The 22,681-nt window shown below is 42.1% G+C and overlaps 1 protein-coding gene across 7 annotated transcripts in view; it reads right to left on the reverse strand.

Moving 5' to 3' along the window:
- Positions 1-22,681, reverse strand: part of Msh3 (mutS homolog 3) — a 143,127-nt gene that overhangs the window by 47,198 nt on the left and 73,248 nt on the right. For all 7 annotated transcript variants that reach the window (NM_001311120.1, NM_010829.2, XM_006517543.2 and 4 more), the window contains 4 exons: positions 15,655-15,842; positions 14,877-15,045; positions 6,852-6,916; positions 4,646-4,762 (listed from right to left, as the gene is read on the reverse strand). In NM_001311120.1, coding sequence (NP_001298049.1) covers positions 4,646-4,762; positions 6,852-6,916; positions 14,877-15,045; positions 15,655-15,842 — 539 coding nt within the window. The remainder of the gene's footprint in view (positions 1-4,645; positions 4,763-6,851; positions 6,917-14,876; positions 15,046-15,654; positions 15,843-22,681) is intronic.

Raw genomic sequence — 22,681 nt, forward strand, 5'->3', positions numbered from 1 at the left:
GCCCCTTCTCTACAGACGGCTACACAATGACCATACTGGACATTCATTGTGAGGCCCCTTCTCTACAGACGGCTACACAATGACCATAGTGGATGTTCATTGTGAGGCCCCTTCTCTACAGATGGTGCAGTGACCATCCCTTATCATTCCTAGTCTGATCTCAGCTCTATATCTATTTGTCTTCTTACTCACACTTTAGTCTGTGGCCTGCGCTGTTTTTAACTAAATTAATGACTCATCTATTAGTCCAATCCTGGCTCTCCTCTCTTGCCAGAACAGTTTATTTAATGTTTTAGTCCCTCCGTCTCTGCACATAAGTGCCAATGCACTTTGCACAAAGTGTCATTTTATACTTCCTTCCACTAACTTCTCCTCGGGTCTAATAAAGACCACCACGGCCCTACCCAACAGCCAATGGTAACTACCTGCTTCTGATGATCATCTAATTGTAGAAAGGATGTAAGTGATATTGTTTACAGTGGGTACCAATTCAGTCAATAAAAAAATACAAAGGATGAATAAAATTATTTAAATCTAGGCAACTATTTTCTTTCTTATGTCAATGACATAAGACATCAATAAGGAGAACCATTATTAAACTGTAAATATCACAATTGTCACACATACCCTGTTTAGTCTTCATGTATATTACTGTACACCTCATCAAACTTCAAAAAGATCATTCATACTTACAAGAACAACAAGCTAAATGTGGGCAATTCAGGTAACATGTGGAGCCACACATGGTGGTGGCTCTTTCCTGGGATCCTAGGACTTGAGAGGTAAGGCAGGAGGATCAGAAGTCTTAAGATCAGCTTTAGTAACATGATAAGACTGAGGCCAGCTTGGGCCACATGAAGGTTCATCTCGAAAAGAAGAGGAGAAACAACGAAATCAATGAACAAGCAGCATGTGGGAAGACTGACTATGTCACAGAAAGGTCAACCTCAGCGATCTATCTGTCATCCTGCAGCTCCAGGCTCCTGTCCGGGCACAGCCTCAGCGATCTATCTATCATCCTGCAGCTCCAGGCTCCTGTCCGGGCACAGCCTCAGCCTCTGTCATCCTGCAGCTCCAGGCTCCTGTCCGGGCACACTGATTTCAGTGACTTTGATGCTGGGCCCATGGAGGCAAAGGAGGACCCACGGGTTCAAAGCTGCTATGCTGACCAGAGACGTTTACTAGCAAATGGCATTCAACGATTTGTGTGGTTAATAGGAATGGAAACTATCTTATCTTCTTTGAAAATGCATTTCTCATATATTCTGAGCAACTATTATATGAGAGATAATATAATCCAATTTTTAAAAAAAGAATTTAGAAGTGAGAAAAGGTCCACAGTCCATATTCTAAAACCCAAGAGACATATTTTGAGAAAAGATTTCATTCCCAGCAGTGATCATGGCCTTGATTTTATGACTAATGCACAACAGAACCTCAGTAAGAAATAAATATGCTGGGATGGCTGGTACTGAATCCTCTGATGGCAGGTTCACTGAGGCTATCTCTTTATGACATGGTATTCACGCCATCTGCCACCTCAATAAGGAGCATGTAAAACAATCAGTGCTATGGTGAGCGGAGCTCTAACGATAATGCTCTAGATACATCTCAGCCAATTTTTTACTCTTGATCTTAGCCAAAAGGCCACAAAGAGATTCAGTCAGTTCGTAAATTGGAAACTTTGATATGTTCCATACTTCATGTTCTATTTCTTCTTTATTTTAGAAGAGGGTCTTACTATATGGGCTTAGCATCCTAACTATTGTGATCAGATGTCTGATGCCTGATGCATAAGTTTCCTTTTATTTTCTTTTATACTCTTAACTCCTGAACTGTCTTTCTTGCCATGTATGAAATAAGAAAAAAACGTAAAAGTACACACAGCATAAAACCGCTGAATCATCTGTTTGAAAGACAAAGGGATGAAAAGCAACCCCTCCATGCAGAACTAGCTACTGTTCTGAGTCTGCAGTCAAAAACACCAAGTTAGCTGAACAAGTTCTCAGATCCTTCAGAATGTAGCCCTCAAAAGATTGGAATGTATAAGTTTAATTTTTATGCTTTCGGTAAATCTACTATGGAAAAAGAAGAAAACCTAAAAGATTCAAGAGCCCCCTAAAATGGGAGAGTCAAAGTTAGCTGGGAAAAAAATGAACAGATAACCTTGTATCTCTGCTCACAAGACTCTGAGTCACCTCAAAAGACTCAGGGGAAATAAGGAGAAAGCTTGGTGTCTACTCCTGTTCTTATAACTCAGTTCTCTGAACAGAGGAGACCGGTATCTCCTTGCTATCTTCCAAATGCCCCAACCTTTTGTCTTCTGTCACTTTAACAGGATCCCTGCCATCCTCACTGAACCATTACCATTTAAGGTTTTAGACAGAGAGACTAACAGCTCTCTGCTCACAGGCATGCCTGTGGGCTCATCAACAACCAGACAGCACATGCTTGGTCCAGTCCAAACTGCAAAGCAACCCTCCCCTCCGGCTTGCTGTGGAAGACTGACTTCTTACACGTGCATCTCACTATTCTTTTGTAAACTGTGAAGTGACCACATATGAAGTCCCATGGTTTCAGGGAAGTCAATGGTGCACACTTCTTCCCAACGTCAGAGCAGTCAGTGGGAATGCACTATCCTGGACGTGTTTACAAGGCAGGAAACAACAAACTACAAACACTATTGTTTGCCCAAGAGCAGACACACAGCAGCACAACACTGCCTAACACTGTGGATATGAACAGCTGAGTGTCAAATCAAGCCAGAATGTGAGCCATTCCCTAATACAAGAAGAATTCTTCCAAAAGAAGTCCTGGATCATAAAAATGAAAAAACATGGCAGATTATTCTAAATTAAAACAGAGTAAAGAAACATGACTAAATGCCATACCCAGAAGATGCTCCAACATGTAATAAGAACACATGCTCCACTACGTTCATAGCAGCCTTATTTATAATAGCCAGAACTGGAAAGAACCCAGATGTCCCTCAGCAGAGGAATGGATATAGAAAATGTGGTACATTTACACAATGGAGTACTACTCAGCTATTAAAAACAATGAATTCATGAAGTTCTTAGGCAAATGGATGGATCTGGGGGGTATCATCCTAAGTGAGGTAATCCATTCACAAAAGAACACACATGATATGCACTCACTGATAAGTGGATATAAGCCCAGAAACTTAGAATATTTAAGATACAATTTGCAAAACACATGAAACTCAAGAAGGAATACCAACGTGTGGACAATTCCAAGAGGGAACAAAATACCCATGGAAGGAGTTACAGAGACAAAGTTTGGTGCAGAGACTGAAGGAATGAACATCCAGAGACTGCCCCACCCGGGGATCCATCCCATAAACAACCACCAAACCCAGATACTAGGCAGATGCCAACAAGAGCTTGCTGACAGAAGCCTGATATAGCTGTCTCCTGAGAGGCTCTGCCAGTGCCTGGCAGATACAGAAATGGATGCTCACAGTCATCCATTGGACAGAGCTCAAGGTCCCTAATGAAGGAGCTAGAGAAAGTACCTGTACTGGCTGGTTTTGTGTGTCAACTTGACACAAGCTGGAGTTATCACAGAGAAAGGAGCTTCAGTTGGGGAAATGCCACCATGAGATCCAGCTGTGGGGCATTTTCTCAATTAGTGATCAAGGGGGAAAGGCCCATTGTGGGTGGTGCCATTCCTGGGCTGGTAGTCCTGGGTTCTATAAGAGAGCAGGCTGAGCAAGCCAGTAAGAAATATCCCTCCATGGCCTCTGCATCAGCTCCTGTTTCCTAACCTGCTTGAATTCCACTCCTAACTTTCTTTGGTGATGAACAGCAGTATGGAAGTGTAAGCTAAATAAACCCTTTCCTCCCCAACTTACTTCTTGGTCATGATGTTTTGTGAAGGAATAGAAACCTTGACTAAGACAGTACCCAAGGAGCTGAAGGGGTCTGAAGCCCCATAGGAGGAACATCAATATGAACTAACCAGTACCCCCAGAGCTCCTTGGAACTAAACCACCAATCAAAGAAAACATATGGTAGAATTTGTGGCTCTAGCTGTATGTGTAACAGAGAATGGCCTAGTCGGTCATCAATGGGAGGAGAGGCCCTAGGTCCTGTGAAGGTTATATGCCCCAGTATAGGGGAATGCCAGGACCAGAAATGGGAGTGGGTGGGTTGGGTAGCAGGGGGAGGGGGAAGGGGATAGGGGATTTTTAGAGGGGAAACTAGGAAAGGGGATAACATTTGAAATGTAAATAAAGAAAATATCTAATAAAAACATATAAGTTGAAAAAAAGTAAAAGTTAATTAGATATTTCCTTAAAAATCGAGGCAGGGGATTGGGGAAACTCAAATATATTCGTTTTTTGAAAATATTTATTTTTACTTTATATGTATGACCATTTATCTGCATGTATGTATGTGCACCACATGTATGCATCAAATATACTCTCAAAAATGTAACAATGGGATTAAAATTTGTTGGCAGGGTACTGGAAATTGAGTCTAGGAAGACATATGCCCCCCCCTCCCTATCTACTAGGAAGTCACAGAAGCAATCTCTGCTTGTTTAGGGGGCGGTGTGAGAACATTTTCCAATCCATTTCTCAGAGCACAGACTGAGAGCGTTTTGCTCACTGCAAACTCACTCTAGGAAGCCAAGCCATTCAGCATTGCAGTCAAGGACTAGCTGCTCCCGGAGCTGATTCAGACGTCTGTAGCTTTCCACGATGAAGGGAGGGTGAAAGCGGCTCACAGCTTTTGTGCTACAAGAGGAAGGAGGGGAAAAATGGAAGCCAAGGTTATCAGAATCAATGCAGCCATGGTTTCAGAACATTAAAGCAGTTACTATTCACTGGTGAACCTTGAACATAAACAGAGAACATTAATTATGGTCCCAGTTTTGACTTTTTAACAATACGAGCATGTTCAGGAAGCTTTAAAATGTTCTTAAAATTATATTTGTATGGCAAAGTCAGAGTTGAAACTTTCTTCATGGCCAAAGCCTTTTTTCTCCATTATACTAAAGGAAAAAAACAGCAGAAGCAAGTGCGGCAAAAAAAGATGTGTGACAAGGAAGGGCGACACACTGGTGAAGACCGTGTCGCTCTTGAGATTTTATATTTTTCTACTTGGAATACTTCAGAGCAAAAAGGAAATAATACATCACAAAGGTAGTCAGCCCATGAATCTATAATGGAAAAAAGACAGCTCTTCAGGCCCAGTGGCCCTGGATGGGAGGGAAGAGCCCAGAAGCTCCTCTGGGCTTGAGGGTAAGCCACTTTCTCCGTCAAGAAGGGGCAGTCAGTACATGGGGGCAAGTATCCAGTTAGAAATGCTAGGCCAAGGCCTTGACCAGCATTGACAGCTTGTCCAAATGGAACGGACTTGGTATGAACTGCAGCGGAGCAGGGACCCTGGCCTCAGTGTTTAGCAGAATACCTAGGTACGAGACTCAAGGAGTGGAAGCTGCCCCCGCTGACAGCCAACCCAGGGAAATACGCTTTAGAAGGGCTCAAGGCTCTGATGCCCAGCTCCTACCTCACATCCCCACAGTTGTCCTTAACTTAGCTGTTGGATACTGCAAGTGTAACTGATGATACTCAAACCCAGCCTGATAGCAAGGCTCTGGCTGCCAAGCAGAGTAAATGGTAACAAGTCCTCACCACCAACAGGCCTTCCAGTTCATTGCACTGCTGGGACTGCAGGCTCAGAGGAGGCCAGCATCAACTTCTGCCTTACTTACAGCTCCTCAGTTACATGATCTAGAGCTCTAAGCAAGCAATTTATCACAGGGTTTTCTTCTGCAGTTGCTTAGCGAGTTACTGTTCTACAGACTAATATGGGTATTAGTAGTATCTCTTTTTTTTTTCTTTTCCCTATTTTTAATTGGATTATTTTATTTATTTACATGTCAACTGATATCCCCTTTCCTGGTTTCCCCTAAGTAGTGCCTCTTTACAAAGCACATTTTCACCCACTGTCTGCCCTATAGGACAAAAGTTAATACAGGGAAGGATGCTCGAAGTATAAAAACATCCCCCAAGTCAACACTACTCACATTTACAGCTTCAGTGGCAGAAGGAAAAACAAGGTATTCGAGTTAAAGAAACCCATGTGTGTGCCTAGAGTAGCTGCTGCCATGGCAACGGATAATAGTTACATTATTTAACATAACCTAATCACCATTATGCCACCATGTCATAATTTCCCTTCATCCTTAACATAAAAATTCTGTCATTTCACTACCAGTCTCCCTACTTATCTTGGCAAATATATTTTCATCCCCAGTCATTCAGACATAGGAAGAGAAGCAGCAGCAGAGATTCCAGCCAGCGCACTACTCAGATGCTCACACTTCTCCTGAATGAGCCCCGTCAAGGAACTGATGCTAACCAAGGACAAAATGCTCCCCAATACTGCTATCATTTATACTCATCAGGTCAAGATATAAGTTAGAAAAAGAAAGAACTACTATAACCGCGTGCCAAGGAAAACACAGAGAGTAAAGAAACACGAAGCTCAATGAAGCAGAAAATGAAATTCCAGTTTCTTAAAAGAAATGTCAGGTGCTACATTCATCAAAAAGCTTGAACAACCACAGTCATCTTACAGTTGAAGGTTCCTTAAACCTCCCCCTGTTATGCACAGCACTCACAGGCATGAGGCAAACAGTAATTGTTCTTCAAAATATTTCTAAGTGAATGACAAAGAAAATCATCTCTGATTCAAAGTTCATCAGAAAATCAGAGGAGGAAAACTACTCTTGCTTCAAGACTATAGCTGGTACTGGTCAGTCAGCACAGATACACATGCCATAACTCATGCTAGAACTAAAAGTGGCCTTAAACTTACCTTCCAACCTTCACCCAATCAGCTGGGATGCAAGATACAGCCGAGTTCTTTATTTCAATCATAAACTAAAATAAATGCAAATGAACAGTGAGATATTTAAATGGGCATGCAACCACGGTACATCCTAAGGCTTTTTCGAACCTGCTGCAATACTTTAGTAAACATTACTTAGTAAACATTTTTAGTGGTAAATGTTCAAAATAAATCCAGTGTTATTGCTGAGGGAGTTTCAGTATTCCCTAATAACTTCTTTCATTCATTACTATCCGTGCATCTTAAGAATTCTGATCCTCAGTAGGCTTCAGTTTAAAGTGTGTGTGTGTGTGTGTGTGTGTGTGTGTGTGTGTGTGTGTGTGTGTGCGCGTGCGCGCGCGCTGCCCTGTCCCTCTCTGTGTCCTACTTCCCTGTGTCAGGGTGTCTCACTGGACCCTGGGACTCCGTCTCAGCTGGGCTGGGTGTCCAGCAATCCTTAGGGTCCTGCTGTCTGTAACCCCCTCACTCTGCTTCAGGGCTGAAGTTACAGATGCATTTAAGGCAGCCATACTTTTCCGCTTTGCATGGGTGCTGGGGACCAGAACTGAGGTCCTCACGCTTGTGCAGCAAGGGCCCTCACACACTGAGTCATCTCCAACTCTACATATGTAAGGCTATAAAATGTTCCATTATTCTGTGCTCCCCCAACCTGAACAGAATAGGACTTTCAGAACAGTTGTCATATAAAAAGCCTACACGAACCCTCAGAAAGGTAGCTTTGGCTTTTAGAACACAAAGACATTTCTTCCCTTCCAGGAACATATGGTTTTCCTTTACAGGAATCTACCTTTTCAAAATCTTTTTTTTTTTTTTTTGATTTTTGATTTTTCAAGCCAAGGTTTCTCTGTATAGCCCTGGCTGTCCTGGAACTCACTCTGTAGACCAGGCTGGCCTCGAACTCAGAAATCCGCCTGCCTCTGCCTCCCAAGTGCTGGGATTAAAGGCGTGCGCCACCACTGCCCAGTTTCAAAGTCACTCTTAAATTGGTTAGATTTGTCCTTTGACAATTTCACACATATATTTGGTGCATTCTGTTTACTCCACAGCCCTTTTATCTCTCTCACCCCTGTCATCTCCCAATCCTCTTTATAGGTCCCCTCCCCATATTCATATCTTTTGTTTTGTGACCAATAGTTTTAACCAAGACCATATGCTTGAGCTCGTGTTTGGATCTGCCCTTTGGAGCATATGAGCTTGCTGTTTGCCCCTCCCCGAGAAGCTGTCAACTACCAACTGTTCAGGAAGGAAGATTGGGGCCTTATGAGCTCCACTCCCAACCACGATGGATGCCCAGAAGATGGCACTGCAACTCTTCTCATTCTTAGGCTCTCATACTTTTTCCACTCACTCTTCTGCAATATTCCCTGAGCCTTACAGGGACTACCTTCTCATACCCAACTGTGCTCTCTCCATGAGTGAGCTTCTCTGACAAGAACAAGAAGGAAGTCAACTTCTACCACACCTCATTTGTAGTATGAGTCAGAGTTGTGTCCTCTCAGTGTGCTCATATATGCATATACACATTAATGGTTAATATTTATTAATTTCCATACCAAGCAAAGATTTTGAAACTATTAACATTTCATATATAAAAGTTGATTAATACAGTTTCAAGTCTGCCATACTCATTCTACAGTTAAGAATTAACAGTCCAGGGCTGGAAAGATGGCTCAGTGGTTAAGAGCACTGGCTGCTCTTCCAGGGGACCTGAGTTAAATTCCAAGCACCCACATGGCAGCTCATAATTGTTTGTAACTCCAGTTCCAGGGGATCTACGTGCATGCATAGCACCAACACAGATAAAATAAAAATAAAGTTATTTTAAAAAGTGTATCTTTTAGAAAAAGAACAGTACAAAAATGACCATGTAGTCATAAAAATTAAGTGAAAACAAGCCAAAATTTAGTATTATTGATTAAAAGTAAAATTACTAACTATACTAAATAATTCTTGGGTTTAAGAATGCTCAGTGAAGGCACGCTGGCATTTTATGAAATAATCCCGAGAGTAACTAGATCAAAGGCAGATATCAAATTTCAAGGCGCCAGGAAGGAAGCATCCTAACCGTGGGAGGTGGTGATGAAGGCTTGGTGAACCTTCTGAAAAGCCCATAAAAGCAAGGTGCAGCCTGAGAACCACGGAGCAGCTCAAACGCCCACTCCAGGGACTGCCGCTGCCCATTAAGTCAATGCGTGCACAGCATGAAGAACGGGAGGCACAGCAGAGTCAGGCGAGCAGCCGTGCTCACACTCCTGTCCTCAGGTCTTAGCCTTTGTTCTTCAGCACGGCTTATACTGCGCTCTGCTCCAGGATAGGAAACTTCTTTCCAGTTATTCCCTTTTCCAAACAGCCTAAGAACGAGCAGGTAGACCCTTTGTTTATGAGTTTTACTGCTAAAGAAAAGCCACTGGAAAAAAGAATGCGTGGTCTAGAAAGCTCTGCAAGGTCTCACAGCAATCCCCTTCTCTGCTGACTCCACCACCCAGAGGTTAATGTAAGAATTCTGCCCTGTTCCTCTTTCTCCACATCCACACCAGCATCTGCTGTCACCTGAATTTTTGATCTTAGCCATTCTGACTGGTGTGAGGTGGAATCTCAGGGTTGTTTTGATTTGCATTTCCCTGATGATTAAGGATGTTGAGCATTTTTTCAGGTGCTTCTCTGCCATTCTGTATTCCTCAGGTGAGAATTCTTTGTTCAGTTCTGAGCCCCATTTTTTAATGGGGTTATTTGATTTTCTGAAGTCCACCTTCTTGAGTTCTTTATATATGTTGGATATTAGTCCCCTATCTGATTTAGGATAGGTAAAGATCCTTTCCCAATCTGTTGGTGGTCTTTTTGTCTTATTGACGGTGTCTTTTGCCTTGCAGAAACTTTGGAGTTTCATTAGGTCCCATTTGTCAATTCTCGATCTTACAGCACAAGCCATTGCTGTTCTGTTCAGGAATTTTTCCCCTGTGCCCATATCTTCAAGGCTTTTCCCCACTTTCTCCTCTATAAGTTTCAGTGTCTCTGGTTTTATGTGAAGTTCTTTGATCCATTTAGATTTGACCTTAGTACAAGGAGATAGGAATAGATCAATTCGCATTCTTCTACATGATAACAACCAGTTGTGCCAGCACCAATTGTTGAAAATGCTGTCTTTCTTCCACTGGATGGTTTTAGCTCCCTTGTCGACGATCAAGTGACCATAGGTGTGTGGGTTCATTTCTGGGTCTTCAATTCTATTCCATTGGTCTACTTGTCTGTCTCTATACCAGTACCATGCAGTTTTTATCACAATTGCCCTGTAGTAAAGCTTTAGGTCAGGCATGGTGATTCCACCAGAGGTTCTTTTATCCTTGAGAAGAGTTTTTGCTATCCTAGGTTTTTTGTTATTCCAGATGAATTTGCAAATTGCTCCTTCTAATTCGTTGAAGAATTGAGTTGGACTTTTGATGGGGATTGCATTGAATCTGTAGATTGCTTTTGGCAAGATAGCCATTTTTACAATGTTGATCCTGCCAATCCATGAGCATGGGAGATCTTTCCATCTTCTGAGATCTTCTTTAATTTCTTTCTTCAGAGACTTGAAGTTTTTATCATACAGATCTTTTACTTCCTTAGTTAGAGTCACGCCGAGATATTTTATATTATTTGTGACTATTGAGAAGGGTGTTGTTTCCCTAATTTCTTTCTCAGCCTGTTTATTCTTTGTGTAGAGAAAGGCCATTGACTTGTTTGAGTTAATTTTATATCCAGCTACTTCACCAAAGCTGTTTATCAGGTTTAGGAGTTCTCTGGTAGAATTTTTAGGGTCACTTATATATACTATCATATCATCTGCAAAAAGTGATATTTTGACTTCCTCTTTTCCAATTTGTATCCCCTTGATCTCCTTTTGTTGTCGAATTGCTCTGGCTAATACTTCAAGTACTATGTTGAAAAGGTAGGGAGAAAGTGGGCAGCCTTGTCTAGTCCCTGATTTTAGTGGGATTGCTTCCAGCTTCTCTCCATTTACTTTGATGTTGGCTACTGGTTTGCTGTAGATTGCTTTTATTATGTTTAGGTATGGGCCTTGAATTCCTGATCTTTTCAAAACTTTTATCATGAATGGGTGTTGGATCTTGTCAAATGCTTTTTCTGCATCTAACGAGATGATCATGTGGTTTTTGTCTTTGAGTTTGTTTATATAATGGATTACATTGATGGATTTTCGTATATTAAACCATCCCTGCATCCCTGGAATAAAACCTACTTGGTCAGGATGGATGATTTCTTTAATGTGTTCTTGGATTCGGTTAGCGAGAATTTTATTAAGGATTTTTGCATCGATATTCATAAGAGAAATTGGTCTGAAGTTCTCTATCTTTGTTGGATCTTTCTGTGGTTTAGGTATCAGAGTAATAGTGGCTTCATAAAATGAGTTGGGTAGAGTACCTTCTACTTCTATCTTGTGAAATAGTTTGTGCAGAACTGGAATTAGATCTTCTTTGAAGGTCTGATAGAACTCTGCACTAAACCCATCTGGTCCTGGGCTTTTTTTGGCTGGGAGACTATTAATAACTGCTTCTATTTCTTTAGGTGATATGGGACTGTTTAGAAGGTCAACTTGATCCTGATTCAACTTTGGTACCTGGTATCTGTCCAGAAATTTGTCCATTTCGTCCAGGTTTTCCAGTTTTGTTGAGTATAAGCTTTTGTAGAAGGATCTGATGGTGTTTTGGATTTCTTCAGGATCTGTTGTTATGTCTCCCTTTTCATTTCTGATTTTGTTGATTAGGATTTTGTCCCTTTGCCCTCTAGTGAGTCTAGCTAAGGGCTTATCTATCTTGTTGATTTTCTCAAAGAACCAACTCCTCGTTTGGTTAATTCTTTGAATAGTTCTTCTTGTTTCCACTTGGTTAATTTCACCCCTGAGTTTGATTATTTCCTGCCGTCTACTCCTCTTGGGTGAATTTGCTTCCTTTTTTTCTAGAGCTTTTAGATGTGTTGTCAAGCTGCTAGTATGTGCTCTCTCCCGTTTCTTCTTGGAGGTACTCAGAGCTATGAGTTTCCCTCTTAGAAATGCTTTCATTGTGTCCCAAAGGTTTGGGTACGTTGTGGCTTCATTTTCATTAAACTCTAAAAAGTCTTTAATTTCTTTCTTTATTCCTTCCTTGACCAAGGTATCATTGAGAAGTGTTGTTCAGTTTCCACGTGAATGTTGGCTTTCCATTCTTAATGTTGTTATTGAAGATCAGTCTTAGGCCATGGTGGTCTGATAGGATACATGGGACAATTTCAATATTTTTGTATCTGTTGAGGCCTATTTTGTGACCAATTATATGGTCAATTTTGGAGAAGGTCCCGTGAGGTGCTGAGAAGAAGGTATATCCTTTTGTTTTAGGATTAAATATTCTGTAGATATCTGTCAGGTCCATTTGTTTCATAACTTCTGTTAGTTTCACTGTGTCCCTGTTTAGTTTCTGTTTCCACGATCTGTCCATTGATGAAAGTGGTGTGTTGAGGTCTCCCACTATTATTGTGTGAGGTGCAATGTGTGCTTTGAGCTTTACTAAAGTGTCTTTAATGAATGTGGCTGCCCTTGCATTTGGAGCGTAGATATTCAGAATTGAGAGTTCCTCTTGGAGGATTTTACCTTTGATGAGTATGAAGTGTCCCTCCTTGTCTTTTTTGATAACTTTGGGTTGGAAGTCGATTTTATCCGATATCAGAAAACTGGATATAGTACTACCGGAGGATCCAGCAATACCTCTCCTGGGCATATATCCAGAAGATGCCCCAACTGGTAAGAAGGACACATGCTCCACTATGTTCATAGCAGCCTTATTTATAATAGCCAGAAGCTGGAAGGAACCCAGATGCCCCTCAACAGAGGAATGGATACAGAAAATGTGGTACATCTACACAATGGAGTACTACTCAGCTCTTAAAAAGAATGAATTTATGAAATTCCTAGCCAAATGGATGGACCTGGAGGGCATCATCCTGAGTGAGGTAACACATTCACAAAGGAACTCACACAATATGTACTCACTGATAAGTGGATATTAGCCCAAAACCTAAGATACCCAAGATATAAGATACAATTTCCTAAACACATGAAACTCAAGAAAAATGAAGACTGAAGTGTGAACACTATGCCCCTCCTTAGAAGTGGGAACAAAACACCCTTGGAAGGAGTTACAGAGACAAAGTTTGGAGCTGAGATAAAAGGATGGACCATGTAGACACTAGCATATCCGGGGATCCATCCCATAATCAGCTTCCAAATGCTGACACCATTGCATACACTAGCAAGATTATGCTGAAAGGACCCTGATATAGCTGTCTCTTGTCAGAGTATGCCTGGGCCTAGCAAACATAGAAGTGGATGCTCACAGTCGGCTATTGGATGGATCACATGGCCCCCAATGAAGGAGCTAGAGAAAGTACCAAAGAAGCTAAAGGGATCTGCAACCCTATAGGTGGAACAACATTATGAACTAACCAGTACCCCGGAGCTCTTGACTCTAGCTGCATATGCATCAAAAGATGGCCTAGTCGGCCATCACTCGAAAGAGAGGCCCATTGGACACGCAAACTTTATATGCCCCAGTACAGGGGAACGCCAGGGCCATAAAAGGGGAGTGGGTGGGTAGGGGAGAGGGGGTGGGTGGCTATGGGGGACTTTTGGTATAGCATTGCAAATGTAAATGAGCGAAATACCTAATAAAAAATGGAAAAAAAAAATAAAAAAAAATAAAATTAAGATCAGAAAAAAAAAAAAAAAAAAAAAAAAAGAAATTATTTCCAAAATTCTTGGGAAAAGATGTAATAAAAAATGGCATTATAAATAAAAAAAAAAAAAAAAAAAAGAATTCTGCCCTGTCATTCTAGTAAGCTCTCCAGTTACTCTCCTGGGACCTACTTAGGTCTTGGTTAAATGTCACATTGTTATTCAAAGTATGCTATAGCAACCTAGGCTAATACCATTGCCAGGTATGCTGATAATCTTTACACCATTTGTTTGTTTTGATTTCAGATAGGTATAATTCAGGCTGGTCTCAAACTCTTTGAACAGCCAAGGGTAACACTAGCCTTTGGCTCTCCTGCCCCTACCTACCGCCCAATCGCTAGATTTCCATCATATCACTGCCAGGCCGGCTGCGACCTTCTCGGCACCTGCATCCCTTTACTTCAGCATCACATGGAGCCCATTTCCTCTCCCTTACTGTCTTATTTCCCTTAATAACTTTAAATGTTTCTTATTTAAAAAAATTAAAAGAGAGATAGACATTTCTCTCTTGAGCAAGGCACAGAGAAACCACCAATCTGACAGACTCGCGGGTGGAAGGAAAGCCTTTACTATTATAGATGCAGGAGTGCGAACATAGGCCTCTGACTGTTCATCCTCCTGGACTCAAGCCTGTAATGTGGGCAAAGTCCACATGCTGGGCACTTTCCATTGACATGCATGGTAGCCGCTGACACACATAACAGTATATGAACTTTCTGCAAAAGTGGGGCATAACTGTGTTACCATGGTATCACGGTTTGATCAGGGAGGGGAGCAGAAAGCCTGGCAGTTGCAGAAGCAGAACATGGCAGGTGAGTTACGGCTCCCATGAAGTACTGTTTACTAGAAAACCAAATCCCTTAAGGTTTCTGCCCACCAGGAACAACACTAATCCTCAGGGAACCCCACTTAACCTTCCCCCAAAGGTCAACCTGTCAGCAAGGACACATCCCCCTGGGTCAGCGTGGACAGCCACAGCGGCATCAGCTCAGATCCCCACCCTGCTGACTGCCATATAAAGTCTGCCTGCCTTCCCACCATTTTGTTCTCTCAGCTCCGAGCAAGGACCTTGGCAGCTGGAACACCAATACATCTTTGTGCCCAGGGAGCAGTCTAGTTCAGTAGTTTCCCCGTACCGTCGCTTATAACAACCTACCCACAGACCTTAAATTATAAAATGGCTTTTCTACTCCAGGAAAACAGATATGACGTGAAAGCATGTTTGACATTACCTCTTGTCCTGATACAGTCACATACTGTAAAGAAGGAAGTTTTAATATTTTCCGAAATTCCTGTAAACGCATTTGGATGCTGTGAATGACTTCCTGAATTTCATTTTTCCTCTTTTTTATTAAAGGGAAGTCAGAGAGGTCTTTGAATAATTCAGTTTTATCGCCAACTCTAAAATATGAAAAATTCAGGTAATATATTAAAGCATATTAATTAGAACAGTTATCAATTTCATAGCATGATGAAATGCCAACAGACTGGAACTCAGGCAAACGTGGTTCTGATTCCAGCTCTGCCACTGAATAGTTATGGAAACACTCCTTAACTTCTGAGGATTGACAAAATCAGTTTTATTTTATTCACAACTCACATGGTGAAACCAAGAAATAAAACTGTCATTTCATTTGCCTAGTCAGAAAATAACAACAAATGTAAACCCGGCTCCCTGTGAGACACACCGTAAAACTGCTCCCTTAAAGGAGCAGCTACAGCTTCTAAATACAGGGACAAGCACTCCAGGGTGTCAACAAAACGAGGATAAGGGCCACTGGACACCCGCTTCTGAGTTAATAAACTGGCACTACCTCACTTTAGAAGAACTTTGTCCTTTTATCATCTGATACCTGGGGAAGTACTTCAACTGTCCCAGACTGTCAACTATGTGCGTTTAAACAACTATAAATGTTTCCAATTACAAATATACTCAAGCAACGTCATATACCACAAGCAGCACTGGCCGACAGCCAGCCACTGGGGAAGGAAGTGGAAGCCCGCACTTACTTGGCAGCTGGCCCATTCAGAACCTTTAAGTAATGTTCCACTGGGCTGAGGAGCTCAGGAGCCTCCACGATGAGTGCTCGGAGTAAGTCGGACTGAACGTGGGAATTAACAGCAGGCATTAATGCTTGAAGCTCTGACTTCAGTTGACATAGGCTTTTGACGATCAAGAAGAACTCTTGGGTAGAGCACTAGAAACCAAAATATTTTTTATCTAAATAGCAATAGGAGCTAGATATGGTGGCTCAAACCTGTTATCCCAACAGTCAGGAGGCTGGCATGGGAGGGTCTCTGCAAGTTCAAGATCAGTGTGAACTAAATAGAGTCCAGGCCTGTAGGCCAGGGTGCAGTAAAGAACCACTGAAATAGCCACTCTGATTTCATGAAATGTTCAAACGAGAGAAGCAGCATCCAGAAGAGTCCAGAGGGGAAAACACAACTCCCTTTAATTTGGTTCTTTTAATTGACTCACTGAGGACGGGTGGACAGACCTGACTTTGGGGCACAGACTGCTGTGTGGCTTAAGGAGAGAACCAAAGCATGAAAGCCACTCTGGTAAAGGGGAGAAAAGCTCTGTCAGAGCGGGGACACGAGGGGGCTTTTAGGGTGGGCTTAATTGGGCAGAGCAGTGTTAAGGAAAAGGATCTATAATCTATTACAGGCGGAAGGGAAGCAATTTACAAGGGGAGGCTCTGGCTTGTCGGGACGGCCGAAGGCTTCAGTCAAGCCATTCTGCTCTGATACTGGGGCAGCAGCCTTCTGAGAAGTACTGAAGATCCAGCTCCCATTTGCCCTGAGGGGCTGGGCTGTCCATACTCGTGTCTCAAGTGACTATCTTTGGGCCAACCTAACAGTTGTGACACCTCCTACCACCACTACCCACACACACCAAATTTGATAACAATAAAACAAACTAAAACTGCAGGGCAGTATTCGCCGTCTGTTCAAATGTCAAAGATGTACTTATTAATACGCATGTCACCCAAGGTGTAAGACAGACACCTTTCTATACTCTCAGGAAAAGCACAACCTTTTTGAAGAGCAAATGGGCATGTCCTCATAGCTATTAACAAGGCTCGTAGAGCATGGAGATATACCCTCGGGAAGCCAGGCTTCCGGGATGAACTTCTTAATAGGAGAAAAATTATGATTTTCTTTCTCCTGAGATAGATATACAAAGGACAGGTCATTCGTGAAGTACTTGCCTCAGTCATTATCGGTCGATTTTGCAGAAAGGTAAAAATAAAGTAGACCAATCTAATAACCAAACAAATCCAACTAAGTTAAAACTCCCTGTGTTAGAGCTTGGAAGCATGAGGGTACAAGAAGTAAACTGAAGGAGAGAGCGATCAGGAGTGTGGATCTTTCTGTTAAGGCAATTATACCGCAAGCACAGACCCAGGAAGTGTCAGAGGCAAAGACCCACGTGCAATGTGTGGCTTGAGCCCAGTACAGCCTGGCTGGAAATTGATTCACACACAAACTCTTTGCTTAACATTGGTGGAACATCCTTATCCTTAAATGCATTTACCAAATTTAACACCTAATACGGGTTCCTGTGACCCAATTTTCTCAGATATGAATTTGAAGTTTGAATATAAGAAGACATATTTATCTTTCCATATTAAGCCTCTTTGAGATCTTCCATCATTATCACCTTGAAAGCACCTCCCTGAGAATTCTACAGCCCCAGGTCTAGGCAGCCCACTCCCATTTGTGAGCTCCACAGAACTAGTAAGGTCTGTGCCCGGATGCCACTCGCCATTGGTGCAAACGGCACAAGCTTGGAGGAAAGCAGCAAGGCATCAAAGCTGAAGTAAGCGTGCCACAGCAGAGCCCGGGAAACTACTGCTCTAAAAAAATAAAAAATAAATAAATAAATAAACCAAAAACTAAGCCGGGCAGAGGGGGCACACGCCTTTAATCCCAGCACTTAGGAGGCAGAGGCAGGCGGATTTCTGAGTTTGAGGCCAGCCTGGTCTACAGAGTGAGTTCCAGGACAGCCAGGGCTACACAGCGAAACCCTGTCTCGATTAAACCAAAACAAAAAACAAACAAACAAAAAAAACCCCACAAAAAATCCAAAAACAAAAAATAAACTAAAGTGATACTTGGCAAGCAGATTCCGGGGTCAAGAGCTGCAGCAGCTGTGGTTTAGAGCACGCGGGCTTTGTAACGTTGGTTTGTTAACAGCTCGTTTCAGCTCTTCACTTCTGAAGCCAGTGAAACACAGAAGTGGGCCAAGGACCAGATTCCAAGTGAGCCACAGGTTCTCTTATATACAATCAGAAATTCCAAATTAGAAGCACTACACATGGACCACTTTTCAAATGAAACAGTTCAAAACTGTAACTTTTTCTAGAGTTTGGAAACTGTAAGAGATGCATAAAACTTAGTGAGGCAAACATCCAAGTCAACTTTAAAGACAGGCACTGAGGCAGCCTAGAATCACTGCAGATTGGCAAGACGATGTCGCCTCCATGCCATGGACATGTGGCCCTGCTCTTCTGATTGACAGCTCAAACAAAACCTGCTCTGCACTTACTTCCTCTTGAGAAAAAAAAAAAAAAAAGATCAGAAAAGAAAGGAAAAGAAAAGAATGAAAAAAAGAAAGGAAGGCCTCTAACATCTGTCAGTGAATTTTTTCAAATTGTAAAGGCAAGGCACCTGGAGATCAGTTGACTGGTGAAGGTAATAGCACTGATGCCCAGGCACTAGCCACGGATACAAAATAACACATGGCTTTGTACTTCTGGAGCACAGCAGAACCAAGCACAGAACTGTCCAATGTCAACATGGACATTGCCATGCATATCACTGCCAGCAAAGCCACAGCACAACACATAGTGCTACAACTGACTCTACTGACACAATCAACTCCTACACCCTCTTCCTCAGGACTGGCATCACCAAATCTGCTCTGCATTTTGTTCTAATTTAACCTAAGCACGGGGAACAATTATCCAAGTCCTCTTGGGTACCACAGATACCTTAAAAGAGGTGCTTAACATTCTGATAAAATTCCCATAGGCAAGGCTGCCCTCTTTCTCCCTACATATTCAACATTGTACTTGAAGTCCTAGCAAGAGCAATTAGACAACATAAGGAGATCAAGGGGATACAAATTGGAAAGGAAGAAGTCAAAATATCACTTTTTGCAGATGATATGATAGTATATATCAGTGACCCTAAGAATTCCACCAGAGAACTCCTAAGCCTGATAAACAGCTTCAATGAAGTAGCTGGATATAAAATTAACTCAAACAAGTCAATGGCCTTTCTCTACACAAAGGATAAACAGGCTGAGAACGAAATTAGGGAAACAACACCCTTCTCAATAGTCACAAATAATATAAAATACCTTGGCGTGACTCTAACTAAGGAAGTTAAAGATCTGTATGATAAGAACTTCAAGTCTCTGAAGAAAGAAATTAAAGAAGATCTCAGAAGATGGAAAGATCTCCCATGCTCATGGATTGGCAGGATCAACATTGTAAAAATGGCTATCTTGCCAAAAGCAATCTACAGATTCAATGCAATCCCCATCAAAATTCCAACTCAATTCTTCAACAAATTAGGAAGGCCAATCAGCAGATTCATCTGGAATAACAAAAAAACCTAGGATAGCAAAAAGTCTTCTCAAGGATAAAAGAACTTCTGGTGGAATCACCATGCCTGACCTAAAACTGTACTACAGAGCAATTGTGATAAAAACTTCATGGTACTGGTATAGCAACAGACAAGTAGACCAATGGAATAGAATTGAAGACCCAGAGATGAACCCACACACCTATGGTCACTTGATCTTTGCCAAGGGAGCTAAAACCATCTGGTGGAAAAAAGACAGCATTTTCAACAAATGGTGCTGGCACAACTGGGGGTTATCATGTACAAGAATTCGAATTGATCCATTCCTATCTCCTTGTACTAAGGTCAAATCTAAGTGGATTAAGGAACTCCACATAAAACCAGAGACACTGAAACTTACAGAGGAGAAAGTAGGGAAAAGTCTGGAAGATATGGGTACAGGAAAAAAATTCCTGAATAGAACAGCAATGGCTTGTGCTGTAAGATCGAGAATTGATAAATGGGACCTCATAAAGTGGCAAAGCTTCTGCAAGGCAAAAGACACCATCAATGAGACAAAAAGACCACCAACAGATTGGGAAAGGATTTTTACCTATCCTAAATCAGATAGGGGACTAATATCCAATATATATAAAGAACTCAAGAAGGTGGACTCCAGAAAATCAAATAACCCCATTAAAAGATGGGGCTCAGAGCTAAACAAAGAATTCTCACCTGAAGAATACTGAATGGCTGAGAAGCACCTGAAAAAATGTTCAACATCCTTAATCATCAGGGAAATGCAAATCAAAACAACCCTGAGATTCCACTTCACACCAGTCAGAATGGCTAAGATCAAAAATTCAGGTGACAGCAGATGCTGGCGAGGATGTGGAGAAAGAGGAACACTCCTCCATTGTTGGTGGGATTGGAAGCTTGTACAACCACTCTGGAAATCAGTCTGGCGGTTCCTCAGAAAATTGGTCATAGTACTACCGGAGGATCCCGCAATACCTCTCCTGGGCATATATACATAAGATTTTCCAACCGGTAAGAAGGACACATGCTCCACTATGTTCATAACAGCCTTATTTATAGTAGCCAGAAGCTGGAAAGAACCCAGATGCCCCTCAACAGAGGAATGGATACAGAAAATGTGGTACATTTACACAATGGAGTACTACTCAGCTTTTAAAAAGAATGAATTTATGAAATTCCTAGGCAAACGGTTGGACCTGGAGGGCATCATCCTGAGTGAGGTAACCCAATCACAAAAGAACTCAAATGATATGTACTCACTGATAAGTGGATATTAGCCCAGAAACTTAGAATACCCAAGATACAAGATACAATTTGCTAAACACATGAAACTCAAGAAGAATGAAGACCAAAGTGTGGACACTTTTCCCCTTCTTAGAATTGGGAACAAAACACCCATGGAAGGAGTTACAAAGTTTGGAGCTGAGACGAAAGGATGGACCATCTAGAGACTGCCATATCCGGGGATCCACCCCATAATCAGCTGCCAAAGGCTGACGCCATTGCATACACTAGCAATATTTTGCTGAAAGGACCCAGATGTAGCTGTCTCTTGTGAGACTATGCCGGGGCCTAGCAAACACAGAAGTGGATGCTCACAGTCAGCTATTGAATGGATCACTGGGCCCCCAATGGAGGAGCTAGAGAAAGTACCCAAGGAGCTAAAGGGATCTGCAATCCTATAGGTGGAACAACAATATAAACTAACCAGTAACCCCCTGGAGCTCGTGTCTCTAGCTGCATATGTATCAGAAGATGGCCTAGTCGACCATCAGTGGAAAGAGAGGCCCATTAGTCGTGCAAACTTTATATGCCTCAGTACAGGGGAACAACAGGGCCAAGAAGTGGGGGTGGGTGGGTGGGGGAGTGGGTGAGGGAGAGTGTGGGGGACTTTTGGGATAGCATTGGGAATGTAAATGAAATAAATACCCAATTAAAAAAAAGAAAATAAAAGAAAACACAAAGAAAAAAAAGTAAATACTAATGAAAATTAATCACATTAGAATTTGGGCATTTAAAAACTGCCTACTATGAATTAAGTATGCAATAAATTTCCATTTGGCAAAAAGTAAAATGTAAATAAAGTTTGTTTGTGAAGAGTGAACCAGAAGAAAAATCAAAATAGCATTTGAAAATCCACATCAAACATGGGAGTGGTCAAAAGACACATACTCCAGGATGCTGGATTTTTTTATATATATATACTTTTTATTAGGTATTTTCCTCATTTACATTTCCAATGCTATCCCAAAACTCCCCCATACCCTCCCACCAACTCCCCTACCCACCCACTCCCACTTTTTGGCCCTGGCGTTCCCCTGTACTGGGGCATATAAAGTTTGCAAGTCCAATGGGCCTCTCTTTCCAGTGATGGCCGACTAGGCCATCTTTTGATACATTTGCAGCTACAGTCAAGAGCTCCAGGGTACTGGTTAGTTCATAATTTTGTTCTACCTATAGGGTTGCAGATCCCTTTAGCTCCTTGGGTACTTTCTCTAGCTCCTCCATTGGGGGCCCTGTGATCCATCCAATAGCTGACTGTGAGCATCCACTTCTGTGTTTGCCAGGCCCCGGCATAGTCTCACAGGACACAGCTATATCTGGGTCCTTTCAGCAAAATCTTGCAGTATATGCAATGGTGTCAGCGTTTGGAAGCTGATTATGGGATGGAACCCTGCATATGGCAGGCTCTAGATGGTCCAAAAATAACTTTTTTTTTTTTTTTCGAGACAGGGTTTCTCTGTATAGCCCTGGCTGTCCTGGAACTCACTTTGTAGACCAGACTGGCCTCAAACTCAGAAATCTGCCTGCCTCTGCCTTCCGAGTGCTGGGATTAAAGGCGTGGGCCACCACACCCGGCCAGGATGCTGGATTTAAGCACAAATTTTGTCATAGTAAGTTCCTAGCTCTCTGTGATGGTTTGAATGAAAATGGGCCCCATACCCAGGGGACTAAGCAGATCCTGATGGCACACCCTGCTTCTTGTGGACACCCTCAGCGCCCCCTTTTACCTCATCTTCATTCCTAAGCGTCACTCCCAATATCGAGATGATAGTGTCCACCCCTGGCAGGATCTCAAAAGCATTCCCTCAAAGCAACCACCACTGACACTCTCCCGTAAGAAACAGAGAGGGCAACAAAACTAAGGCTCAAACATCCACCCAACAAAGACAACCAGATATCAACACCTACAATTACAATGATCCCAAACCCAGATGCGTGGATGACAGAATAAAAGCACAGTAACAGCCAGGACAAAGTTTTGACTAAACCCTACTACAGTCTGTCCTGAGAAATGAAAGAAATGGGAGGAGTTCAAAGCAAACTGAATATGTTAGAAGCCCTAAAAGAAATGAATGCATCCATTGAAGAAATCTGTGAAAACACCAACAGTGTAGTGGGATGAAAAACAAAACACTTTATG

The sequence above is a fragment of the Mus musculus genome, chromosome 13, assembly GCF_000001635.26.
Source record: "Mus musculus strain C57BL/6J chromosome 13, GRCm38.p6 C57BL/6J".
NCBI lineage: Eukaryota > Metazoa > Chordata > Mammalia > Rodentia > Muridae > Mus > Mus musculus.